Source organism: Podarcis muralis, chromosome 1 (genome assembly GCF_964188315.1).
Source record: "Podarcis muralis chromosome 1, rPodMur119.hap1.1, whole genome shotgun sequence".
NCBI classification, from domain to species: Eukaryota; Metazoa; Chordata; class Lepidosauria; order Squamata; family Lacertidae; genus Podarcis; species Podarcis muralis.
Window position 1 is genome coordinate 57325520 of NC_135655.1, and position 20981 is coordinate 57346500.

Genomic DNA, 20981 nt, shown 5'->3' on the forward strand with positions numbered 1-20981 from the left:
ACTGAGAGTCAGTCTGTCAGTTTCAGCTACTGGCCCACTATTATTATCACAACCGCTAAACTGGATGTGCAAAATATGATATGTAAAAGAATGCATTTCCTGCAAAGGAAAGCATTCTCTTTTAAAAATGATTATCATAACTTAGTATCGCTGCTTGTTCAGCTTCACTAAAGATAGAGAAGTGAAAGTTGGTTGTAGTGAAAGTCGAGGGCACTAACATCTGACAATCTACCACTGAAACACCTTTATTGTCAGCATCTATTTTGCTCACATGCTTTCGATGCTGATTGGTAATATAATGAATAATGTTAATTTTAATCCAGACTGACAAATAATCTAATGGGTTCTGCTTGTGTTCAAGAATCTTTATCAAACATTCCCACTCATCAGTTATTCAGCAGGAATATGAGGAAAACTGGTTCTGATGTTGTACAAAGTATATAAATGCAGTTCTTTCCTCTGCAAGAATATATGTTGCAAGATCAAAGCAAAAAGGAAAATGTATCAACAGAGTTAATTTGTGTTCCTTGAAAATATGTAAAATGTGCCCATGCGTTTTGCAACTGCGTGCATGCATGCTGCTTTTAGAATGCAATTGCATTTTGACATTTGAGGCTTTGAATAGCTGTAAGGCAGGGCTTGAAGTTCAGTTGTGTATTGAATTATTTCCTTTCTTCAAGAGAGGTTTCAAAGTTCTTTTTGCCTTTTGCAGACTCAGGAAATACTGGACTGGAGATTATTTTACGGAACTTTATACTACAAATGCCTGTGGAGAAAATGAAGGTGAAACTTGAGCGGTGTTACTAATAAATAAAGTTGTTTCCACAGGAAACAGGTGTTCGTGTGTATAAGTTGCTCAAAGTATATCTACAGTTAGCCCTATAGCATCTAAAGCAGTGATAGGGAATTTCTGATTCTCCAGATGTTGTCCCAGCAAACCCAGCCAGCATCGCCCACAGTCTGGGACAATGGAAGGCATAGTCCAACAACAGCTGGAGAGCCAAAGGACAGTCAGCCCTGCTCTGATTAAACACTTGTGGTACCACATGTTAGAGGCATTAAGGCAAGCAACGCAGTTTTAAATAGTCAAGGAATCATCAGCATTATCCAATACCTTCAAATTTTATAAGACTGAACTCCAAAATAGAGTGGACTTCAAAACCTGGTTATCCCAGAACCAACATTTAAAGTCACATCATGGCTGAAAATGCACTGGTAATACTGTAGTAATGTAACTTTTACATATAGTTCATTGCACTTTTTATTCTATTTAAATTTAGCTCTCCTTTGTCTACTAATGCAGACATTGGGGGCTAGGTTTCCTGCCAAAAGGTTTTCTTCTAGTGCTAGGAAGTTCTGAGTGTTTCACTGAACAGGCAGAATCCGTATGTGAGACTGCAGAGACCATGAAGAATTAAAATAGCTTTAATATTCTTATTATTCAGAATTTCAAGTGTAACATTTTTATCTCAGGACCAGGAGAAAAACACACACACACACACAGTTACTGTTACAATCTTAGGCAACAATTCTTCTTTTAAAAAAACACTATTTCATTTGACAACCATCAACATTTATCACAGATAGCCTTGCAACTACAAATGTTAAATGCTTGTGGCTTTTAATGGTATATTGAAATTCCACATAAAATGCTGCATCCTGGCTTTAAGGTAGATGAACAAAATGTTACAAAGTCTACTTCAGATAGTCAACTGACAGATGCACCATCTCTTCAAAGGCTGAAGACAACTGTGGACAAAGCTGTAAAAATTACAATTAGTTTATATTCTAGAGTTAGAGTGAACCAATGTTTTATAGAGTTCTACCATTCTGAAAACATCTGTTCTCCCTAATGGATGGGTTCATTCCAATTTGTTAATGGAAACTATCTTAGGACAGACAGCATGCTGTAATTAGTCTCCCAATACCAGCAATACAAAGACTCCTGGAATATAAATATAAATATCAATTACACTATTTTATGTATGGGAAGGTTTAGTGACTGTAGGAGGAAATTATAAAGCAGCACTAGAGCGTTTAATAACAGATATAGGCTTGGATCCCCTTCCTGCTCACTTCAACCCCCTGCTCAATCTACAAAACTACTTCTAAGTCTCAGATTCTACAGGAAGGGTGTCAGAAGTAGCACAGAGAAAGTGGGATACTGGAAGAAGTAAGAGGATGGAACTTGTATAAACACCTTTGTATCTGAGCCATTTTCTTCTAACTTGTCAGTCTACTTTTAGTTGTGTACTAGCTTATGAAATGTGATTTAGTTTACATACTGAAATTAACTGTGGGCAATAGCTAGCACTGACAAGGGGACTACCAGCTCAATCACGCTAAAAGACCACAATTCTCTTTAGATTTATAGCTGCATTCAAGCAACGAGGGAATGAAAACAGATTGTAATGTTACCTAAACATTCAGAACACCTTACCTCAACAGTTTCAACTGTCCACTCATCTACCTGTTCCTTCTCACTACTGCTGAACTGAGTCTCTGCCATGAACTGTCTGTTTACATACTAAAATAAAAGTGAGAGAGTACAACAGTAAGACAGTAGCATTCATTTTTAAAAGGTGCCTACAATCTTTCCACTGTTTAGTACCTCTGTTGATTCAACTTCACTGGGTTCAGTGTATTCTTCCGTTGGTTCTGGCTCTAAGAGGAAAATACATAATTTTAGGTAATGCTATACTGAAACATAATACATAACATTTAGTTTACTGTTACCTTACAATTTTAATTTACTATTAACAATTTTAGTAGAGATACATTCATACATGAAACCACTTTTTTCAGTGTTCTGAGCTTATATTTAGTGCTTTTGTTTTTGCTATTTATCTTGGGATTTTTTATTTTGAGGCTTTTTCAGTTAATTTGTTTTTATGACTGTGTGGATCCCAGTTCAGCTACTGATTGATTGATTGTGTCACTGCAGAAATGGATAAAAGCCCCCCATCTAAACAATGACTATCATCAGTGCAAATAAGAAAAAATAATAATTTTAATTTTTATCATCTACAATACTGTTTTATTTATTTTATAGTACAGTATGTTGTTTATTGCTTTCATTTGATGGATCAATTGTCTCGTAAGATAGTAAAATTCATGTTAAATTGCTGTTTTAGGGGTTGTTTTTGAAAGTCTGGAACGGATTAATCCGTTTTGCATTACTTGCTATGGGAAAGCGCGCCTTGGTTCTGGAACTCTTTGGTTTTGGAACAGACTTCCGGAAGTTTGAGAACCAAGGTACCACTGTAGTTAATTTTAAGTTCTTAAGAATTTAGTATGTATACAAGACGAAGGTTGGTCATAATAAGCACCCTGTAAAGGAAACATACCCACACTACAAACTTTATCTGGTTTAGAGAACTACAGGTTGTTTGGGGAAAGCTACAGAAAGTTTTTTTTAAGTCAGTTTAAGTTTGTAGGATAGATATAACCAGTTACACAAGATTCTAGTTTTGTTTTCCATGGCCGGCTCCAATAAAATAGTAAAGGTTTCAGTAAGCCTATAATTCTACTGAAGTTGCAATTCTATGCACATTAACTTGGAAATAAAACACATTAACAAGCCTAGGATTAGGCTCCAAATATATATTTTTAGTTACCAGTTTCTGCAACAGCATCTTCAACTGTAGGTGCAGGCACCGTCTCCTCTTCGTCACATAATCCGTTCTGCTGGTTGTGAGTGTCAAAGTAACTTGTTTGAAGAATACGTTCAATAACTTCTCTTAGGGCTTTATCTGTTATAAAAACACAGATGTTTTAAAAACTGTTTCACCCACTAAATACCTGAGCATTTTAATTTTATTGAATTATTTTATTATTATAACACAAACAAAGGGCATTGCAGATTAATACCTTGCACTACCCACAGCACAATGATCTATTTTGCAAATTTCTGCATTGTTTATTTTTAAATAAGGACTTCTTTAAGATGAAAGTCATTGTATGTAAATCCAAATTCTTCAAGAATAAATTTTTGTATCAATGGATGATTCACACACAATTCAACAAATTAGAATTTTGGCTCTTCAGTGTTTCTGAAAGTTAAAAACTATCCAAAGCCTACATGCAGGAATAAGAACTCCTGACTTGTTAACTTTCACTAACATGAGAATGGAAGAAAGGCACATGGTAGAATAAAAACGAGAATTACTTGTCTAAAGGTAATATCCAATGTTACTCTTACCCACTGAAATCAATGGCTCTGAGTAACGTAAGTACATTGCTTTCAATGGGTCTATTCAAAGTATGACTTGGTCAGGTATTATCCTAAGTGGCCATGCCACATATTAAAATGGACAAGGACAAAAATAAATCATCTGAAGGGAGAAAAGGAAACAGAACTTCTACACAAGCAAGAATGAGACCATTTTTCTGTAGTGTTATATGGTGCAAGTTGTCTGTCACAAAAGCCACAGGTGTATGAAGTATAAGAAAAAAACTGATAGGCCAAGCTCAAGCTTAAATAGAGGAACTGAGTAGTCAGGACTAAACTAAGGTCTCAAGTAGGTAGAGGATCCCAGTAAATGTCTGTAATGAACAACATTTTGAGAAGGGTGTGAACTTATAGCACCATGCAAGACGAGAGGTAACTGATAGGTATTTGTATACTATTTTGACAGATAAAGCAAAACAGGATCAGCAGAGAAGAAACAGTATTTTTTGCAAAGAAAGGATATGGACAATGGACATAAACCTATAGGAACCTCTCAATAGAAAGGACTTTGATATGGAAGTGATCACAAATTCTAAGGTATACACTTTACTGATGATCCTCTGAGTGAAGAGGAACACAGCAAACCTGCTCAGATATGTGGGAGGTAACTATTCGGTCTTGGTCAATCAGACCAACATGGAGTACGGACAGTTGTCTCCACTGAAATGCTACCTTGATGCTCGCCAAAGGCAAATTCAAAGCTCTGGGTGAAGTGACTAGATGTTGACACTTAAAAAGGATAAGAAGTATATACCTAGCATTGATATAATCGTATCTTGAGTATGCTTTTGCAGGTGTGATAGGAAGGCACAGAGGGGGAAAAGTATCTGTTGCATCTGAACCATCCTGACAATTCTGCCAAAAAATGCCATAGCATAGTAAGCAGTCTAGGGATCGAACAATCCCCTAGACATGATAGGCACCTATTGTGCATTTCCAAGGAACAGAAAAAGCTGTTGAGTTCATATTTCTAAGTTCCAGCTTTCCCCAAGGATTCAGTAGAAGCATGTATGAGTGATGCATCCCTGCAAAACTCTTAAGACATCTTATAAATAAAATGTAGACAGAGACAGCAATGCAGAAGTGTTTAGAAAGTTGTGTTCAAACCAACAACTGTTCACTTAATACCAAGTTGAATTTTCCCAGTTAAAGTGGCAGACAGCATGTTTAAGACACAAAAAGAAATACATTGTGACACAAAGCACTTCCCCCACTGAGACAGCAAAAGGAGAGAGCTCCATCAATGACAGGAAGCCATAGCATTCAGGAGAGCAGCTTCCATACACAGAGACAGTACCTCCAATTAACACTAAGTAGTGGTGTTCAGCAACCAGGTGTACTGTGTATTTATGTCCTGTCTGAGAGCTATGCAGATCACTCATGAGACCTAGCATAGCAAAATTAGCAGGTCATCCTATAGGTGGCTTCATCTAAACACACACATCCTGGACTCAATTTTACATATGCACTGCAAATGAATATTATGCGAGATAAACTATGATCTCAACCACTAAACCAGTAACTGAAACATGAAAACTATTTAAACCTAGATTATTAAAATGACAGTTTCAACACACAAGTTGTATCCTTTAAACAAAAACAGCTTAGATAAACTTTTAATGATAAAATTCCTCAGCAAATATGACTAAATACATCTTCTACCATAGCTTCTTTCAGCCACTGTAACAGTTAATTATTTCTGAAACAATGTTCTCCACTCCTTTAACTGTGAACAATTCTTCAGAAGGCTCTGGATTTATATAATATACCAACTATGACTGTATACAGCAATTTCATACCTTTTATGTATGACCACATTGTACTTAGGCATCTGTACGCTGTACATGGGAGATTCCATCAAACCATCTGAATCTAGTTTCTTTAGTGTATTTGCTGCAAAAGTTTGCTCCAGCTATCAGTTACTACTTGATAGGCCTGTGAAATTATCTGTTTTACTACGTCAAATGAAACTTTGAAAGGCTATTTTGCTAACCCAATTTCTGGAAAGCAAGTGTTGCTAAGCAGTCACAAAATACTGATGAACAAACGGAAACCAGCAATGGTTTTCATTAAGTGCTGAGTAAGGTTACATGATAATAGAATACAATCTGCTGTAAATTAGCATATTGTCAGCTACTCAGCTACTATATAACCACTGACACTGGAAATAGCATGTAACAGAATCATTGTGAATACTCTAAAAGCTTGGTATTTGAAGCGCTACTTTAGCTCTAATGTTAAGAAAGATAAACATACTTACAGGTTGTTCCACATACAGGCTTTTCCTTCCCTTCCAGTAAGTCCCACAGATGAATCGATGCCTGTTCATACTGTTCACTCAACCTTCAACAAAAATATTAATAGAAGCATAAGATACCTCAAACCACCTATGTTGCAAAGGAGATTAATTGGATTGTTTCATTAACCATATCAGAATCATTCTGGCAATCACAATACCTCACATTCATGTCCCGTTCAGGTTCAACTAGCTTGTAAAATTCATCTAGTGTTGACAGTTCCGTCTCTGTTAATACCGGCACTCCATTTGTTCCTTGCTTTAGGTCATTTCGAACTTCATCATCGCCCAATTTGTCCAAAATAAACTGCAATTCAAGTACTGTTTTTAAACGTTTTTGCTCAGCTTCTTCTCTCATTAGTTGTTCCCGTCGAGCTGTCTTCTTTATTGTTTTTTGAATCTAGTAATAAAGTACACTAGGTTAACAATTAACTGTGACCAGTTTAAACTGTTACTCTCTCTTCACTTATGAATGAACAAAAAGTAAAATATTCCCAATTTTATCAGCATTTCAAATATTCTCAGTGTTTCCCAGAAAGTTTTATGGATGGTGGACAAACAGGTATGCCAGCTGTCTTTCTCTATTTCCATTCTTCCCAGTCCATTGCCTAAGTCCTCCACTCCCCATCATCTGTGGTTTACCACCTTTCTAGAACTGTATCTCTGCCTCAAATACTGCATTGCAGCATCATGCACTATCATCTAAAATAATACTGAAGCATAATGGAACTAGACTGCTGGAACTTATCAAAAAGGCCTAAAGAGATTCTAGAAAACCTGTTTTAATATCTGCATAATGTATGTGAAGACTACATAGGATCACATTTTTAATCTTTCAACGTTTGCGATCTCAACAATAGAAGAAAAATCAACTTTTGACTCATGTTGTCCTCCTCTATTCCTTCTTTTCAGCAGAGCTATGTCAATTTAAAACAACAACAACAACACCGGATAAAAGGAAAGGATTTATCATCATTTAAAAGTGGGAGTGCTTCTTTATTAGACTTCTTTTGTGCTCCTTCAAATGTAAGAAAAATCAGCCCAACACTGCTACTAGATACATAAAAGATTGGGGGGGGGGGGATTTTATCTACATCAACCATATTTTAGGAACGTCATTCACAGGTACCACATTCATTTTGACCAACAGCACAATCCTAACTAACCATGCCTACTCAGAAGTCCTACTGAAATCAACAGGCCTACTCCCAAGTAAGTGGAATCAGGAGTGCAGTCTAAAACATTAAACATGAACAGAGAAAAAAAATCTCACTGTCCAGTTCACAAATCACAGTCAAACCATGGCTTGGGAACATGGTGAGTGCTCATTTTATTTCAACTTGCTAAAATGATTCACAGTAGTCAGTTTGCCATGACACACAAAGCAGTTTGTTGCCTCTATGCAGCCAGTGCCCTAAGTGTCGTCTGAACTGAACCATAAACTTTTTACTTACATCCTGGCTCAGGGCCATGAAACTCCTCTGCAGTTCCTTAGCAAATTCCAGGTTATTACTGACTTCTTGGTGCTTGGACACAGCATCCTGGGGGACGGAGGAAAATTAATGTTGCCTCTTTTGAAGTTTGAAAACTTGGAAGACTTTCCCAACTTTAATCCTCAAAAAAGAAATCTACTGTACGCTAGTCTTTACTTTAGTGTATAGACTTTCCTCCTAGTCATTTGCATAGAATAGTTCCATATATAGTTCCTAATGGCAGAGGAAGTAAATGTGTGTATAGATATTGTTACAATGCACCTCCGCTGAATATAATATAATAATATAAAGTATGTTATTAAGGTCTCTCATTATCTATGATAATGCAACAATTAGAACAGAATAAAAGAACAAGGGCTAAAAGAAGCCAATCTCTTATGAAAAATCTTTCAATATGTCAAGTCAAAATATTTACCAATTGGTCTTGGTTAAGGCGTTCCCCTTTGTTCATTCGATCCTGATAATCATCAAGTTTGCCCTGTAAAGAAAGAAAAAAGTTTCACAATATATATACCTCAAACAAATTTAAATGGAACTGACTGTTATATACTTTATAGAACACAGTAGTCCAGTTTTCCATGTTTCATTGTTTAACAGGAGAAATCAAGTGAAATTATTCAGAAACAAAATATCACAAGAGTTTTCTGAGATTAGGTATTTATTTATGAACCACTAGAAAACATCTGGTAAACAAACAGTACTAGGATGACATTTGTATTATTTCTTAAAATATAATATGCATTTTCCCAATTTAAAAAGAAAAACAGCTATACTGTAACCTTAAAGGGAGTAGACATGTACTGTAAGATCAAAGTTTAAATGTTTATCTGACCATGCAACATTGTATTGAACTGCTGAAATAAATGAGTTATTTATTAGCTGCTTTTCAGGGCCAGGATGTTATAAAGCAACATACAAAGAAAAGAAAGGCAACATAACAGGCAGTGTGAAGCACCAACAGATACATACTAAATTAAGCACCAAAGTTCTCTTATAGAAACGCAACACAAAAGGGTATGGTGCTATTCTAACATTAGTCCTGTTAAAATCAATGGTGCTACTTAAGTAGCACTGAGTATGACTTAGCTGGATATTACCCTTAAGTTTTGAAGGAGTTACCGAATGCCAGCAATTAAAGAGACAAACAAATATTAACTGGAAGAGAATTCCACAACTGTGGGGCCACCAACAAGAATGCTCTGTATCATGTGTTCACCACCCTAGCAGGATACTCAAAAGCTGATAAAATTATTGAAGTTATATAATTCAGGCTGCAATCCTACACAAATTTACCCAGGAGTAAGCCCCATTCAATTCAATGGTGTTAGCTTCTGGGTAGACATGTATAGGCTTGAGCTTACAGGCTTTATATAATAGTTTAAGGAACACATTACATTTGTTTCTTTTAACTTGTTCCACAACTTTTTGAGGGTTTTTCTTCTGCTTTCCATTTTTAGCAATTCTTTGCAATATCCAACTTGTCATACACAGAGCAGAGCATTGAAATAAAGGTTACTAAAGTTGCTTACGTCCACAGATTTCAACAAGTCTTTGTCTGATATCACCCATCCTTCCCCACACAAACAGATTCCATATGCAACATTCACCACACAGAGAACCTCAAGCATTGTACCTGCCCAGGGGAATATTATCACACAAAGCAGTTTTATGAAGGCTCCTTATAGGACCAGTTATATTAAAATTAATCATTTTGCTTTAAGAAATATTGTCATCTAGTTCTTTTCTTTAGGGTAGTATACTGTAGAATCATGAGTTGCAGGAAGTATCAAAGGTCATCCTGTCCAACCCCGACAAAGCAAAAATCCATTACCATAACATTCCTGATAGGCAGCTAGCCAGCCTCTGCTTTTATCTTAAAGGAGAGTCCATCACCTCCTGAGACTAGAGTAATGTAAAATGTTCTTTCTATCATTTAGTCATACTTTATTTCTAATTTGATTCTATTTCTAATTTGATTCTAGTGGTATAGGTTCTACTTCCTTGGAGTGACAGAGAAACAAATCTGCTGCAGCCTTTATATGAATGTCCTTCAAATATTTGATTTTTGTATCACCTCTTAAACAGTCACTTGTTCACCCAATTTCTTCAACCATTCCTTCAGTATCATTTGCGGAAGAGACTGAAGAAAGCATGCAAGCTTGCAGCAAGATCCCCTAATCATGGTTGTAAAGTGAACATTTTACATCTGTATGAGACCAATAACCTAGTACAGTGGTACCTTGGGTTACAGATGGTTTAGGTTACAGACTCCACTAACCCAGAAATAGTACCTTGGGTTAAGAACTTTGCTTCAGGTTGAGAACAGAAATCGTGTGGTGGCGCAGCGGCAGGCCCCATTAGCTAAAGTTGTACCTCAGGTTAAAAACAGCTTCAGGTTAAGAATGGACCTCCAGAACGAATTAAGTTCTTAACCCGAGGTACCATTGTATAGTGGAACCTTGGTTCTCGATCGGCTTAGTTGACAAACAAATTGACTTCCGAAAGGCAAAAACCTGTCAGTAAGTGTTCCAGGTTTTGAACGTTTTTCAGAAGCTGAACGTCCAATGCGGCTGTCAGCTATTGTTTCCAGGGCGCCTGCCCCAATTGGAAGCTGTGCCTTAGTTTTTGAATGTTCCGGGAGTCGAATGGACTTACGAAGTGGATTAAGTTCGAAACCAAGGTTCCACTGTAATGTAGTACAGTGGTACCTTGGTTTACGAACTTAATCCATTCCGGAAGTCCGTTCTTAAACCAAAGCATTCCTAAACCAAGCCGTGCTTTCCCATAGCAGCGGGGGACTCAATTTACAAATGGAACACTCAACATGTTCTGCTTCCAAGGCAAAGTTCACAAACCAATACACCTACTTCTGGGTTTGCAGTGTTCTTAATCCAAGTTGTTCATAAACTAAGCTGTTCTTAAACCAAGGTACCCCTGTAGATTTATTTTACTCTCCTACTACGAGTACACCTAGCTGCTCCACTTTTAGAAGAATTTTAGGAACAACTATAGAAATATAATGATGAAGAATCCAGGGAGTCTCCCCCTCCTGCTGTGACCAGCTCCCCTTCCCCATGTCTCCTAGAACTTGCAGAGAAATGAAACTGGAAGAGCAGGGGGTGGTTGTGCGCAGACACAGCCTGATACTTCATGGGAAAGACCCTGGAGAGGAGGCATCTTAGGAGACACTAGGAAAGTAGGCGCCTTTAGTCCTCACAACTACTTCATCAGGGCAAGACCTACTAGAAAGAGTTGCTGAGACCACTAGGCCTGAGCTGTGGTTTGTTTATCATTTTTGTTGCTGACTCCAGCCTTGACAGCTGATTACACCCAATTCTCTCCTTTCCATTTGATTCCAGTGTTTAATGTCTGTAACAGGTGGATTAGGATCAACAAACTGAACCGTAATCCAAACAAGACAGAGGTGCTTCTGTTCAATAGATAAACCAATCTATGATAGAAATTCATCCTATTTGCATGGGGTTGCATTCCCATTGAAGTTTCAGGTATCTAGTCTAGGGTACTTCTTGATCCAGCTTGCTGAGATGTCAGGTGTTGGCAGGCGTGCCTTAACCATCTTAGCTGGTGTGCCCATTCCTAGAGCTGTCCAATGACACACACCTTAAATTATATCCAGATTTACTATTGCAATGCACTCTACATAGGCATGCTTCTGAAAAGTGTCCAGCAGCCTCAGTTGGTGCAGCCTGCAGCAGCCAGATTTTTAAGCACAGCTGGTTCATCCCACAGCTGGGATCATCTTGCTAAAATAGCTACACTGGCTTCCATGTTATTTCTAGGCACAATTTGAAGTGCTGATCATAACCTTTGCAGTCCTAAACAACTTAGAACAAGGATATTTGGTGGATAGCCTGTCCTTGTCCCCCATTGTTCAGATCTTCTAGAGAGGCTTCATTGAATCACACCAGTTTCCAAGCTGTAGAAATGAAAAAGGGCATTCTGCTGCACCTAAAGTGTGTCATTCTCTCCTTCAAAAGCAGATACCTCATTTCCTTATCCCAGGCTTTGGTTTGTAAGATTATGTGTCTTAGGCTCTTGCCACTGTGTCTACTGTTAATATTTTATCTGCTCTTTTCTTACAGCTGCTATAGTCTATAGTCATTATAAATGCACAATATAAAGCTTAAAAACGTTGCCTTTATACAACTGTTTACTACTCTCAAACCTTTCAACCAAAGAGTTCAACTGGAATCAAAGCTAAGTCATCAACGTAACTATCAAGGAGCAATTTTATATACAGAATAAAGCAAGTATAAGAATATTAGTTTTAGGCACCAAATTAATTGGACATAAAGATGGATACGAACAGAAGCTTGCAAGATATACTCAATTAAACTCTATTTTCAATTTTATGCTACCATCTACTCACCAAATAGACAAGAGAGTTAAACAACCACTGTAATTTAACTTTTATATTTTTCACTGAGCAACAGATTTTGTAAAAAAATTGAAAAGCTATCTCCTTAAGAGTGAATACAATGTTCCAATAGGAAACAGCTTGCCTACATTTTTCACAGTGCAGTTTAACTTTGTGTGAAATAGTTCTCCAAAACATCCTTAGCTAGCTTTAACATTGAAAAGAAGTTATTTTCACTTTCTATTCCAAATAAAGCCTTCTACTTCCTTCACATTGACTTTTATACCTTTAACAAATACTATCTTTTCACTTGACCCGATGCAATCAAAGACACCGAAAACTGCTGTGCTTACTTCTAAATTCTATTTTTAGCATGAATGCAACCCATTTATAAATGAAAAGGAAATTATCAATTTTAACATAGAAATTTAAAATAAAATAAAATACAGTCATACCTCAGGTTAAATGTGCTTCAGGTTGAGCGCTTTCAGGTTGCACTCCACGGCGACCCAGAAATAACAGAATGCATTACTTCTGGATTTCACTGTTTGCACATACGCAGACAGTCAAATGACATTGCGCGCTTGTGCGGAAGCGGCGAATCGCGACCCACCCACCCACACATGCAGTTGCGGGTTGCGTTCGCTTCTGGATGCGAACGGGGCTCCGGAACAGATCCCATTTGTATCCAGAGGTACCACTGTATTTGCAACCTGCAAAGTATTTATTATCTGAATCAATAATTGTGGATCATATTTGATTACAAAGCAGATAAAAAAGGTAATCCTTCCTACTTAATGATGATATTTGGAGCCAGATTTAGCAACAATTTAAAATCAGTACATCCACGTCAACCATGTTAGAAAATGGCAGAGCACTGTCCCAGCAAGATTGTGTGAACAAATGCAGTGTGTGGCTCCCCTCTCTGATCTAGTTGCAGGACCCATGGTGCGAAAATCCTGCTGCTTGGTGAGGAAGGATTTTATTCAGGTCCCACACCTATCCTTCCTTAATGTCAGATAACATATGAAATTTTAAGCTATAAAAAGGGTTCTGTGTAGCCCTAGGTGATCCCCACATTTATTAAATTGAGGTGCTATTTATAGCTAATGCTAGAGTATATACTGTATCATTTTTTTTACATAATGGACACTATCCATGGAGCTAGCACACAGGTGTTAGTGACAGTGCTGGCACATGAGACGTATTCCATGAGTTCCTTGGTGGCAAGCTTCCATGTACTTTCCTTCCACTATCTATTTGGAGGTTAGACTGGAGAAGCTGCTCAAAGGAAGCTGACAAACTATGTATAGGTTTTGCTTAGGGCAGTCACAGGATGAGCCACCAGACTAGGTACTGTACCCTTATAGGTTAATTATAAACACAAAAAGTAAGCTATTTATCTTTAAAGACTTAAATAAAAGTATAATTATCTATAATTTGTACCAGAATTTTCATCCTCAGTTGTGTTCTGTCAAGTTCTACCTGCACTAGAGAAATGGGGCAGATAGCCAAAGCTGGTAAAACACACCCCTAGCCACCAAGGCTACATATGTCTCCAGTGACAAAGCTGGGGTATACAACCCCATCCAGAACAGGCAATTGGCCAGTTTCTTGGACATGGGATCCACTCATCCAGAGTCTTGCCAGGATTTAAGCTCAGCTTAATTTCCCTCATACATCTTCAGTGTATGTTTTTTAAAAAAAATAATTTATTTAACTATTTATAATCTGCACTTTCATAAAGTATATCAAGTACTACATTCAGGCACTGGTCCAAACCCTGCAAAGTCTCTCCAGCTTCAGATAAATGGAGCTGAGTGTCATCAGCATACTGATAACAACTTGCCACAAAACTCCTAATGACCACTCCCAACAGTTCTAGAGATATTAAATAGCACAGGGTTTAAAAATACAGCCCTGCAGCACCCCACAGTGCAAGTGCCAGAGCAGAAAAGCACTCTCCCATGCTCACTCTGGAGGTTATCAAAAGCTGCGCAGATCAAGAAACAGGAGTACAGCTGCACTCCGCTTGTCCCATTGTTGATAAAAGTTATCCATAAGGGGGACTGAGACTGACTTGGTGTTATGGCTAGGCCTAAAGTCAGAGTGAAATGGGTGTAGATCAAGGGTTCCCAAGCATCATACAAGTGGTTTGGAGTGTCTGCAATAAAATTTAAGAATCACAAAAAATCTAGCACAGCACATTACAATTGCTACACCAGGCATAAAATTAAGTGATCAGCCAAGAACATCAGCAATTTTCAAATGGTTCATGGGGGAAGATTGGGAACCACTGGCCTAAATAATCTGTGGCATCTAAGAATGTCTTCAAGCTTCCCCACTAGGAGTCTCTCCACCAACTTTCTAGAAAAGAGGTATTTACAACTAGCTGGTAGTTATTCCAAACCAAAAGGTCCAGGGATAATTTCCTTGAGAGTGGTCATCCCACCACACCTTTCGAATCAGCAGGAACCACACTCTGACACAGAGATGCATTAACAAATCCTGAAAACAATCAGTCAAACTCTGTTAGATTTAGGAACAGGGGTCAAATGGGCACATAGTTGTGAACATAGTTGAGAGTATAGGTGCAAGCACTTTGCCCTTATGTGGCTGCATAAACTAAAACCAATTCCACGAAGATCACAGACTCTGGCATTGGCTGCTTTGACTACAAGCGCAACAAAAGCAGTGTCAAGGTCACTCTGAAGTAAACTAACTTTATCCTCCAAGTGTGCAGCAAGTTGCTCACAGCAGCTCCCTGAATGCTCCAAAGGTTCTTCCCCCACAGTGGGAGTCAGCAACCTTTGGACGATCTGAAATAGCTCTGCCAAACAGCTACTAGATGTAATGCAAGCTGTGAAATATGCATTCTTTGCCACCAGTGCTGCCACATGGTAGGAACAATTATGTTCACTAACCACTGTTGGTGGGCTTCAGACTATGTCCTGTACCATCTGGGCTCTAGTCTTTTGTCCAGCTCATTTCATTGCCTGTAGCTCTCCAGAATACCAAGGAGCCAGTTGGGCTCTGCAACACCAGAAAGGATGCTTAGGACCAATTGTATCAACCAAACAGCCATATTATTTCAACATCTATAGAAAAGACCAGAAATTTAACAGGCTCAGCAGATTTCTCTACTAGAAAACCCCCAGTGTGTTCAGGAACCCACGAGGTTTCATCAGTCTCCAAGGGTGGCCATTCAAACAGGCCCACCATCTTTGCCAGGGAGAATTGCCACCATTTTGCCAAAGTTTACCTGAGAGTTATCTGTCCATGGCCAGGGAGTGCATTTTACCCCCCTACCTTCAGTCTATCACTCAAGGTAAAAAACTGCATCAAGCATGTGCCCTGCCTGGGGTGTTGAACTGATGACATCTAAGACACCTCCATGGTTGTCATAGAAGCCATGAAGTCCCAAGCTGGCCCTCTAGCAACAGCCATGTGGGTACTGAAATTGCTCAGGTCTATCGTCCTGGGGTCCTCCAGCACCATGCTAGAGAACATCTTTGTCAGGCAAGCAACTGGCCAGCAGGGAGGTCAATATACCAGCAGCATCACCATTCTGTCTTTCCAGTACACCAGGTGCAAACCTTCTAAGCACACCCAAATGTCAAAAGGTTTTCTGGTAAAGGAGATGGTACTTATGTGGATAATGGCAGCACCCACTCCCCTCAGTTTGGCCTGGTGCTGTAACAAGTACCCAACCTTCCATAATACATACCAGGTCAGTCCTCTCACCACAATCCAATTGTAAATGGTTCACATATATTTGGGCCACATATTAAAAACTAGGGACCAATAATAAATGAATCCTACACAGTCAGTTGTTCATCTCTCTGTTCCCAGTTCTGGGAAATGCACCATGCCCAACCTCTCATCTTGAGTTACGGTCGCAGGTTTGTTTCTCCTACAATGCCTATCCCTAACTGAAATACACTGGATGAGAGGGCTGCAGTCCAAAAATATTTGGAATATACCAGCTTGTAGTAGGCTGTCTTAGGTCATCTAATCTATACTTCTCTCCAACATGTCATTTAAGGATGTTCCTTGATCAATATTTGTCACTGGAAGCCCAAATGGCTTCTATGGCCAGGAAGACCTTTTTCCAGTTACAGCTGGGTCACCAGTTACAGCCTTCCCTAGACCAGAATAGCTTGGCCACAGTTCTGCAGTTCTAGTAACTTTCCAGCCAGACCCCGAAGATGGTTTGGAAACTGAAGCTGGTACAGAACGCTACTTCTAGAGTGCCAGCTTGAATTTTGATGTAGCGTAACATGGTATCTTGCAGAATCTGCACTGGCAGCCTTTATGCCACTAGGCCTCATTTAAGATGCCGCCGCTGACGTATAAAGCCCTGAGCTACTTGGGACCTGCCTGGCCTTGAGTTCAGCAGAGGATTGCTTGTTGTTCTCACCCAACTTCCAGCAAGTATTCACTGTTGTTCAGGTATGAAAGAAAGGGCATTTGTGATAGCCGAGTCTCAGTTAAGGAACTTTCTTGTCCTAGTGGCATGGACACCTACACTTTTACTGAGCTTTCCCCGCTATCACATCAATACATCTTTATTTTCCCAGTTCTGTGTTGGATCTGTTTAAATGTTCTTATCTACAAGTCTTTATATTTTAATTGCTGCCTGATTCTGTGCATTTCCATAACGTCTTGAGTTTTTAGGACAATTTGTTTGTGTTTATTACTTCTGCTTTTAACTGCTTGTGTTGTTTATAATGTGTTGGTAATTTTGGTACTGGACATTCAATGCCATTTTGTGGTCTTTTTCAGTGAAAAAGTGAATATAAAAACCAAAATAAATGTGCAGCTTCCTAAAAGTCAATACAGAAAAGTTCCTAAGCCTGAAATATGATGTTTATACATGGGGTTCTGAAATATTTTCATTTTAAAGATTTGCACATCAAAGTTTGATTCTGGGTTCAATATATATACTATTTAACCCAATGGTGCACTCCCATGCACCTTTACTTGGAAGTAAACTCTGCTAAATTCAGTAATTACTCCCAAATAAATGAAGTCAAACAGGTTTAAAATTACATGAGCCCTACTAGGTAAAGGTACCCCTGCCCATAAGGGCCAGTCTTGACAGACTCTAGGGTTGTGCGCCCATCTCACTCAAGAGGCCGGGGGCCAGCGCTGTCCGCAGACACTTCCGGGTCACGTGGCCAGCGTGACAAGCTGCATCTGGCGCGCCAGCGCAGCACACGGAACGCCGTTTACCTTCCCGCCAGTAAGCGGTCCCTATTTATCTACTTGCACCCGGGGGTGCTTTCGAACTGCTAGGTTGGCAGGCGCTGGGACCGAGCAACGGGAGCGCACCCCGCCGCGGGGATTCGAACCGCCGACCTTTCGATCGGCAAGTCCTAGGCGCTGAGGCTTTAACTAGATAAGGCCAAAGACCTATCTAGGCAGCATTTTGGTTTTCACATGAACACAGCAGTCCTCTCTTGTTGCTTCCTGCCTACTGCTCCTCTGATCATTGAAACAGTATGCCACCACCATGACCAGCAACCATGATCCTGATCCTCTTTTAAAGCTGAACTGGTAGCTATCACTACATCTTGTGTGGTAGCAAATTCCATACTCCGTGCTGAACCCTCTAAAATTCACCTCCATTTGATTACCCCAAGTTTTAACACTGAGAAAACGAGACATTTCCTGTCTGCTTTCTCCATGCCATGGATAATTCCATTCATTGATAATGTCCCTTTCTACTTGTTTTTTTCTAACCGCCGCCCCCCTCCCATCATCAACGAATAAATCTTAACCTTCCTCACAAGGGAATTCCTCCAGCCCATTGATAATTTTGGTCTCCATGCCAGCTGGTCATTGCAAGAACTCTTAAGAAATTGGTTTTCTTCCTCCTCCCCCTCAATCCCTTTTGTGTGATGTTTTACATCATACGCCCTAGGGACATTTGGAAGCAACCCTGGAAGGCAGCTTCTTTTTTTACTAAAGAGCTGGATAAACATTCTTCAAATTAATTAGTTAATTAAGATTAACCAAATTAACGTGATACAAAGAGTTTGGTGTCTTTAAGACTCCTGTGCAGCCAGTGGAACTCTTATCACATCACCCCCATCACAACTATAATAATTTAGCTTTTCAAACTCATTGGTGCTTTAGAAGTGGCATGCCATTTAAGTTCCACTGAACATGCAGATGAACTGGAATGATTCTCTGGAATGTAGTGCCAGTATTTTTATAAACCCATACAATGTATCAGTTTTGTGGAAGGAAGAGACTAACTTTTCACTAGAATGGGTTATTCCAGCAGCATAGTCTCAACTTCCAATCATGTATTCCCCTCAAAAGCTCAATTCTAAAGTGCAGCTTGATCAAATGCATGCTGACTTGAGAGGAAGTCTCACTGTGGCCCAGGTGCAAAGGCAATTCTGACAAAGAGCATAGGGCAACTTAGATGGCAATAATTTAAAAATGCTGCCTATGAGGCTGATTTCCCTTCCTGGCCTAGGCTTTGCGACAGACACCCTTCCCAACAAAGCAGCCTGAGCTCTCGTCACCCAGGGCCGGAGCCGCAGCCAGCCCGCCTGAGGTGTTTCATACACGGCGGAGCCTTTAACGTCGCCGTTAACCAGGGCGCACCCATCTTCAACGGGGCAGCGAGGGCATGTTTTCATCTGGCGTCTACGACTCGGCTTCGACATTATGGAAATAGTAACTAAAATGGGAGGGCACGGGGGGAGGGAGAGGTGGGGTGTTGCGCGCACACAGAGAGCGGAGGCTGCGCGTCTCTGGCAGGAAGGAAGCCTGCCGGGCCTTTGTGCAGCACCCGCCGTCGCTCACACAATAAGCCTCCCTCTCTGGGAAGAACCGCTGCCTCTCGCCGCCGCCATGTTGGGTCCTGGCCGGCTCCATGTGCACCGGGGGGGAGAGAGAAAGAGAGGCGGGAAGAGTAGAGAGGAGAAAGAGGGTCGCTCGTAGTTCGGCCGCCACCGAGCCTTCAAAGCCTCACTTCGGGCGGGAAGCAAGGAGAGGGCGGGGGGCGGATTGGAAAGGCAGCTAAGCCCCCGGCTCCAACGGCCCCCAAATCCGTCCCGTTCGGGGCGGAAAAAAGAACAAAGGGAGAAGGCCGCGCCGCCTCCCCTCGGCCGCGGAAACAAAAGGCGGGGCAGGCCGGCAGGGCCCCGAAGGGAAGGCACGGCGATATGCGACTACGCCTCCCGCCCGGCCCCACAAGATAAGATAGCGGCATCGGCCGGTGGAGGGGGGGGGGGGAGAAGAGATGGGGGGATTTGCGCCTCCGCACCTTTTTCTTCTCCAGGTTGCGCAACTTCTTGTCGATGACGCCCAGAATCTGCTTCATGGCCTCGGTCTGCACCGAACTCGTGCTGCCGCCCGGAACCGACGCCGACGCCGCTTGGGATGGAGCCGCCCCAGCAGCTACCGTTGCCGCGGCTGCCGTTGCCGGAGGCGCCACCGACGCCGCCTCGTTCCCCGTTTTGCCGCCGCTGCTGCCGCTGCTCGCCATCGCGCTGCTGGTGGCCGAGGGCATCGCTTAACTGAGGAGAGAAGAGCGCGGCGTTACGGGATTCGAAGGGGAGGGAGGGGGAGAGAGAGAGAGCGCGAGAGTCAGCCCTTGAAGGGAAGCGGGCGAACGGACGGGCCGCCGGAGGGGACACGGCGCGCGAGGGGAGGGGGAGAAAGGAAACGCCTCCTGCCGGGAATCCTTTTATTCTGTTTTTTTAATTATCTCCCCACCCCCTTTTCTCGAACGCGCGACTCAGACCGCACCTGTCGGCGCGCGCCCAGCGATTCTAAGGCAACCTGACTTGTAAGGTCCGTCAGCGGAAGGGAGGGGAAAAAAAGAAAGGCAGCCCTTCGCGCGGGCGCGTGCTCGGCACTGCCCACGTGACCGGCGGCCTGCCCGCAGCGCCGTTCCCTCATCCTCCCGCCCAACAGTCTTGGAGGAGCCACCCCTCCTTTATCTCAATCCTTTCTCCGACAGCGCCCCCCCCACACTCCGTCCCTCCTTTCACTCCTCGCTCCCGCTTCCTCACCGTGTGTGTTTGGTGCGCGCGCACGTGTGTGAGAGAGAATGGAAATGGGTATCCCTAGGGCGCGCGGGAGGGCAAGAAGGGGACGGCCCAATGTGTGTGCCTGCGCGCGCGAGGGGGGGGGAGGGGGACGGCCGCCTCTGCCCACTCCAGCCCCGTCACTTTCACCGCTCCTCCTTGTTACCTCTGCGCCGAGATACGGAGGGGAAAGAGAAAGAGGAGGGCGGGAAGGCGAAGAGCGCACGCGCACGCGAGGGGCGGAGCAAAAAAAGGAGGGGGCGAGCGACCGGGCTGAGGGAGGGAGCGGGGTCCTCATCCGTTAGGGCTGCCTCCGCAGAGCGCCTGATCGGCAAGCGGCTAAAACAGCTCACGCCCGTCTCCCGAGTGTGCCTTCGCGAGAGCCTGAATATTATGACGCCGGTCTTTCAGGCGCAAGGCCACCAAAGCGGAGGAGCACAATGGTGAGGCGGAGTGAGACGCTTGCCCTCGCCTTGAAAGGCCGCGGGGCGGAGTTCCCGGCCGGGCTGGGCGGCGAATCTGCTCTTTTTTT

The 20981-nt window shown here is 41.6% G+C and overlaps 1 protein-coding gene across 5 annotated transcripts in view; it reads right to left on the reverse strand.

Moving 5' to 3' along the window:
• The window catches only part of CAPRIN1 (cell cycle associated protein 1), a 35719-nt gene extending 15133 nt beyond the window's left edge, over positions 1-20586 (reverse strand). For 3 of the 5 annotated variants that reach the window (XM_028728234.2, XM_028728243.2, XM_028728211.2), the window contains exons 1-9: positions 20169-20328; positions 19684-19936; positions 8436-8498; positions 7982-8068; positions 6689-6927; positions 6492-6574; positions 3618-3752; positions 2612-2664; positions 2441-2527 (exon numbers count right to left, since the gene is read on the reverse strand). In XM_028728234.2, the coding sequence (XP_028584067.2) occupies positions 2441-2527; positions 2612-2664; positions 3618-3752; positions 6492-6574; positions 6689-6927; positions 7982-8068; positions 8436-8498; positions 19684-19929 (993 nt within the window). In that variant the 5' untranslated portion in view covers positions 19930-19936; positions 20169-20328. Of the gene's footprint in view, positions 1-2440; positions 2528-2611; positions 2665-3617; positions 3753-6491; positions 6575-6688; positions 6928-7981; positions 8069-8435; positions 8499-19683; positions 19937-20168; positions 20329-20434 lie in introns of those variants that run through there. The other 2 variants (XM_028728221.2, XM_028728229.2) reach the window with 2 other exon arrangements.
• Between the last annotated feature and the right edge of the window lie 395 nt (positions 20587-20981).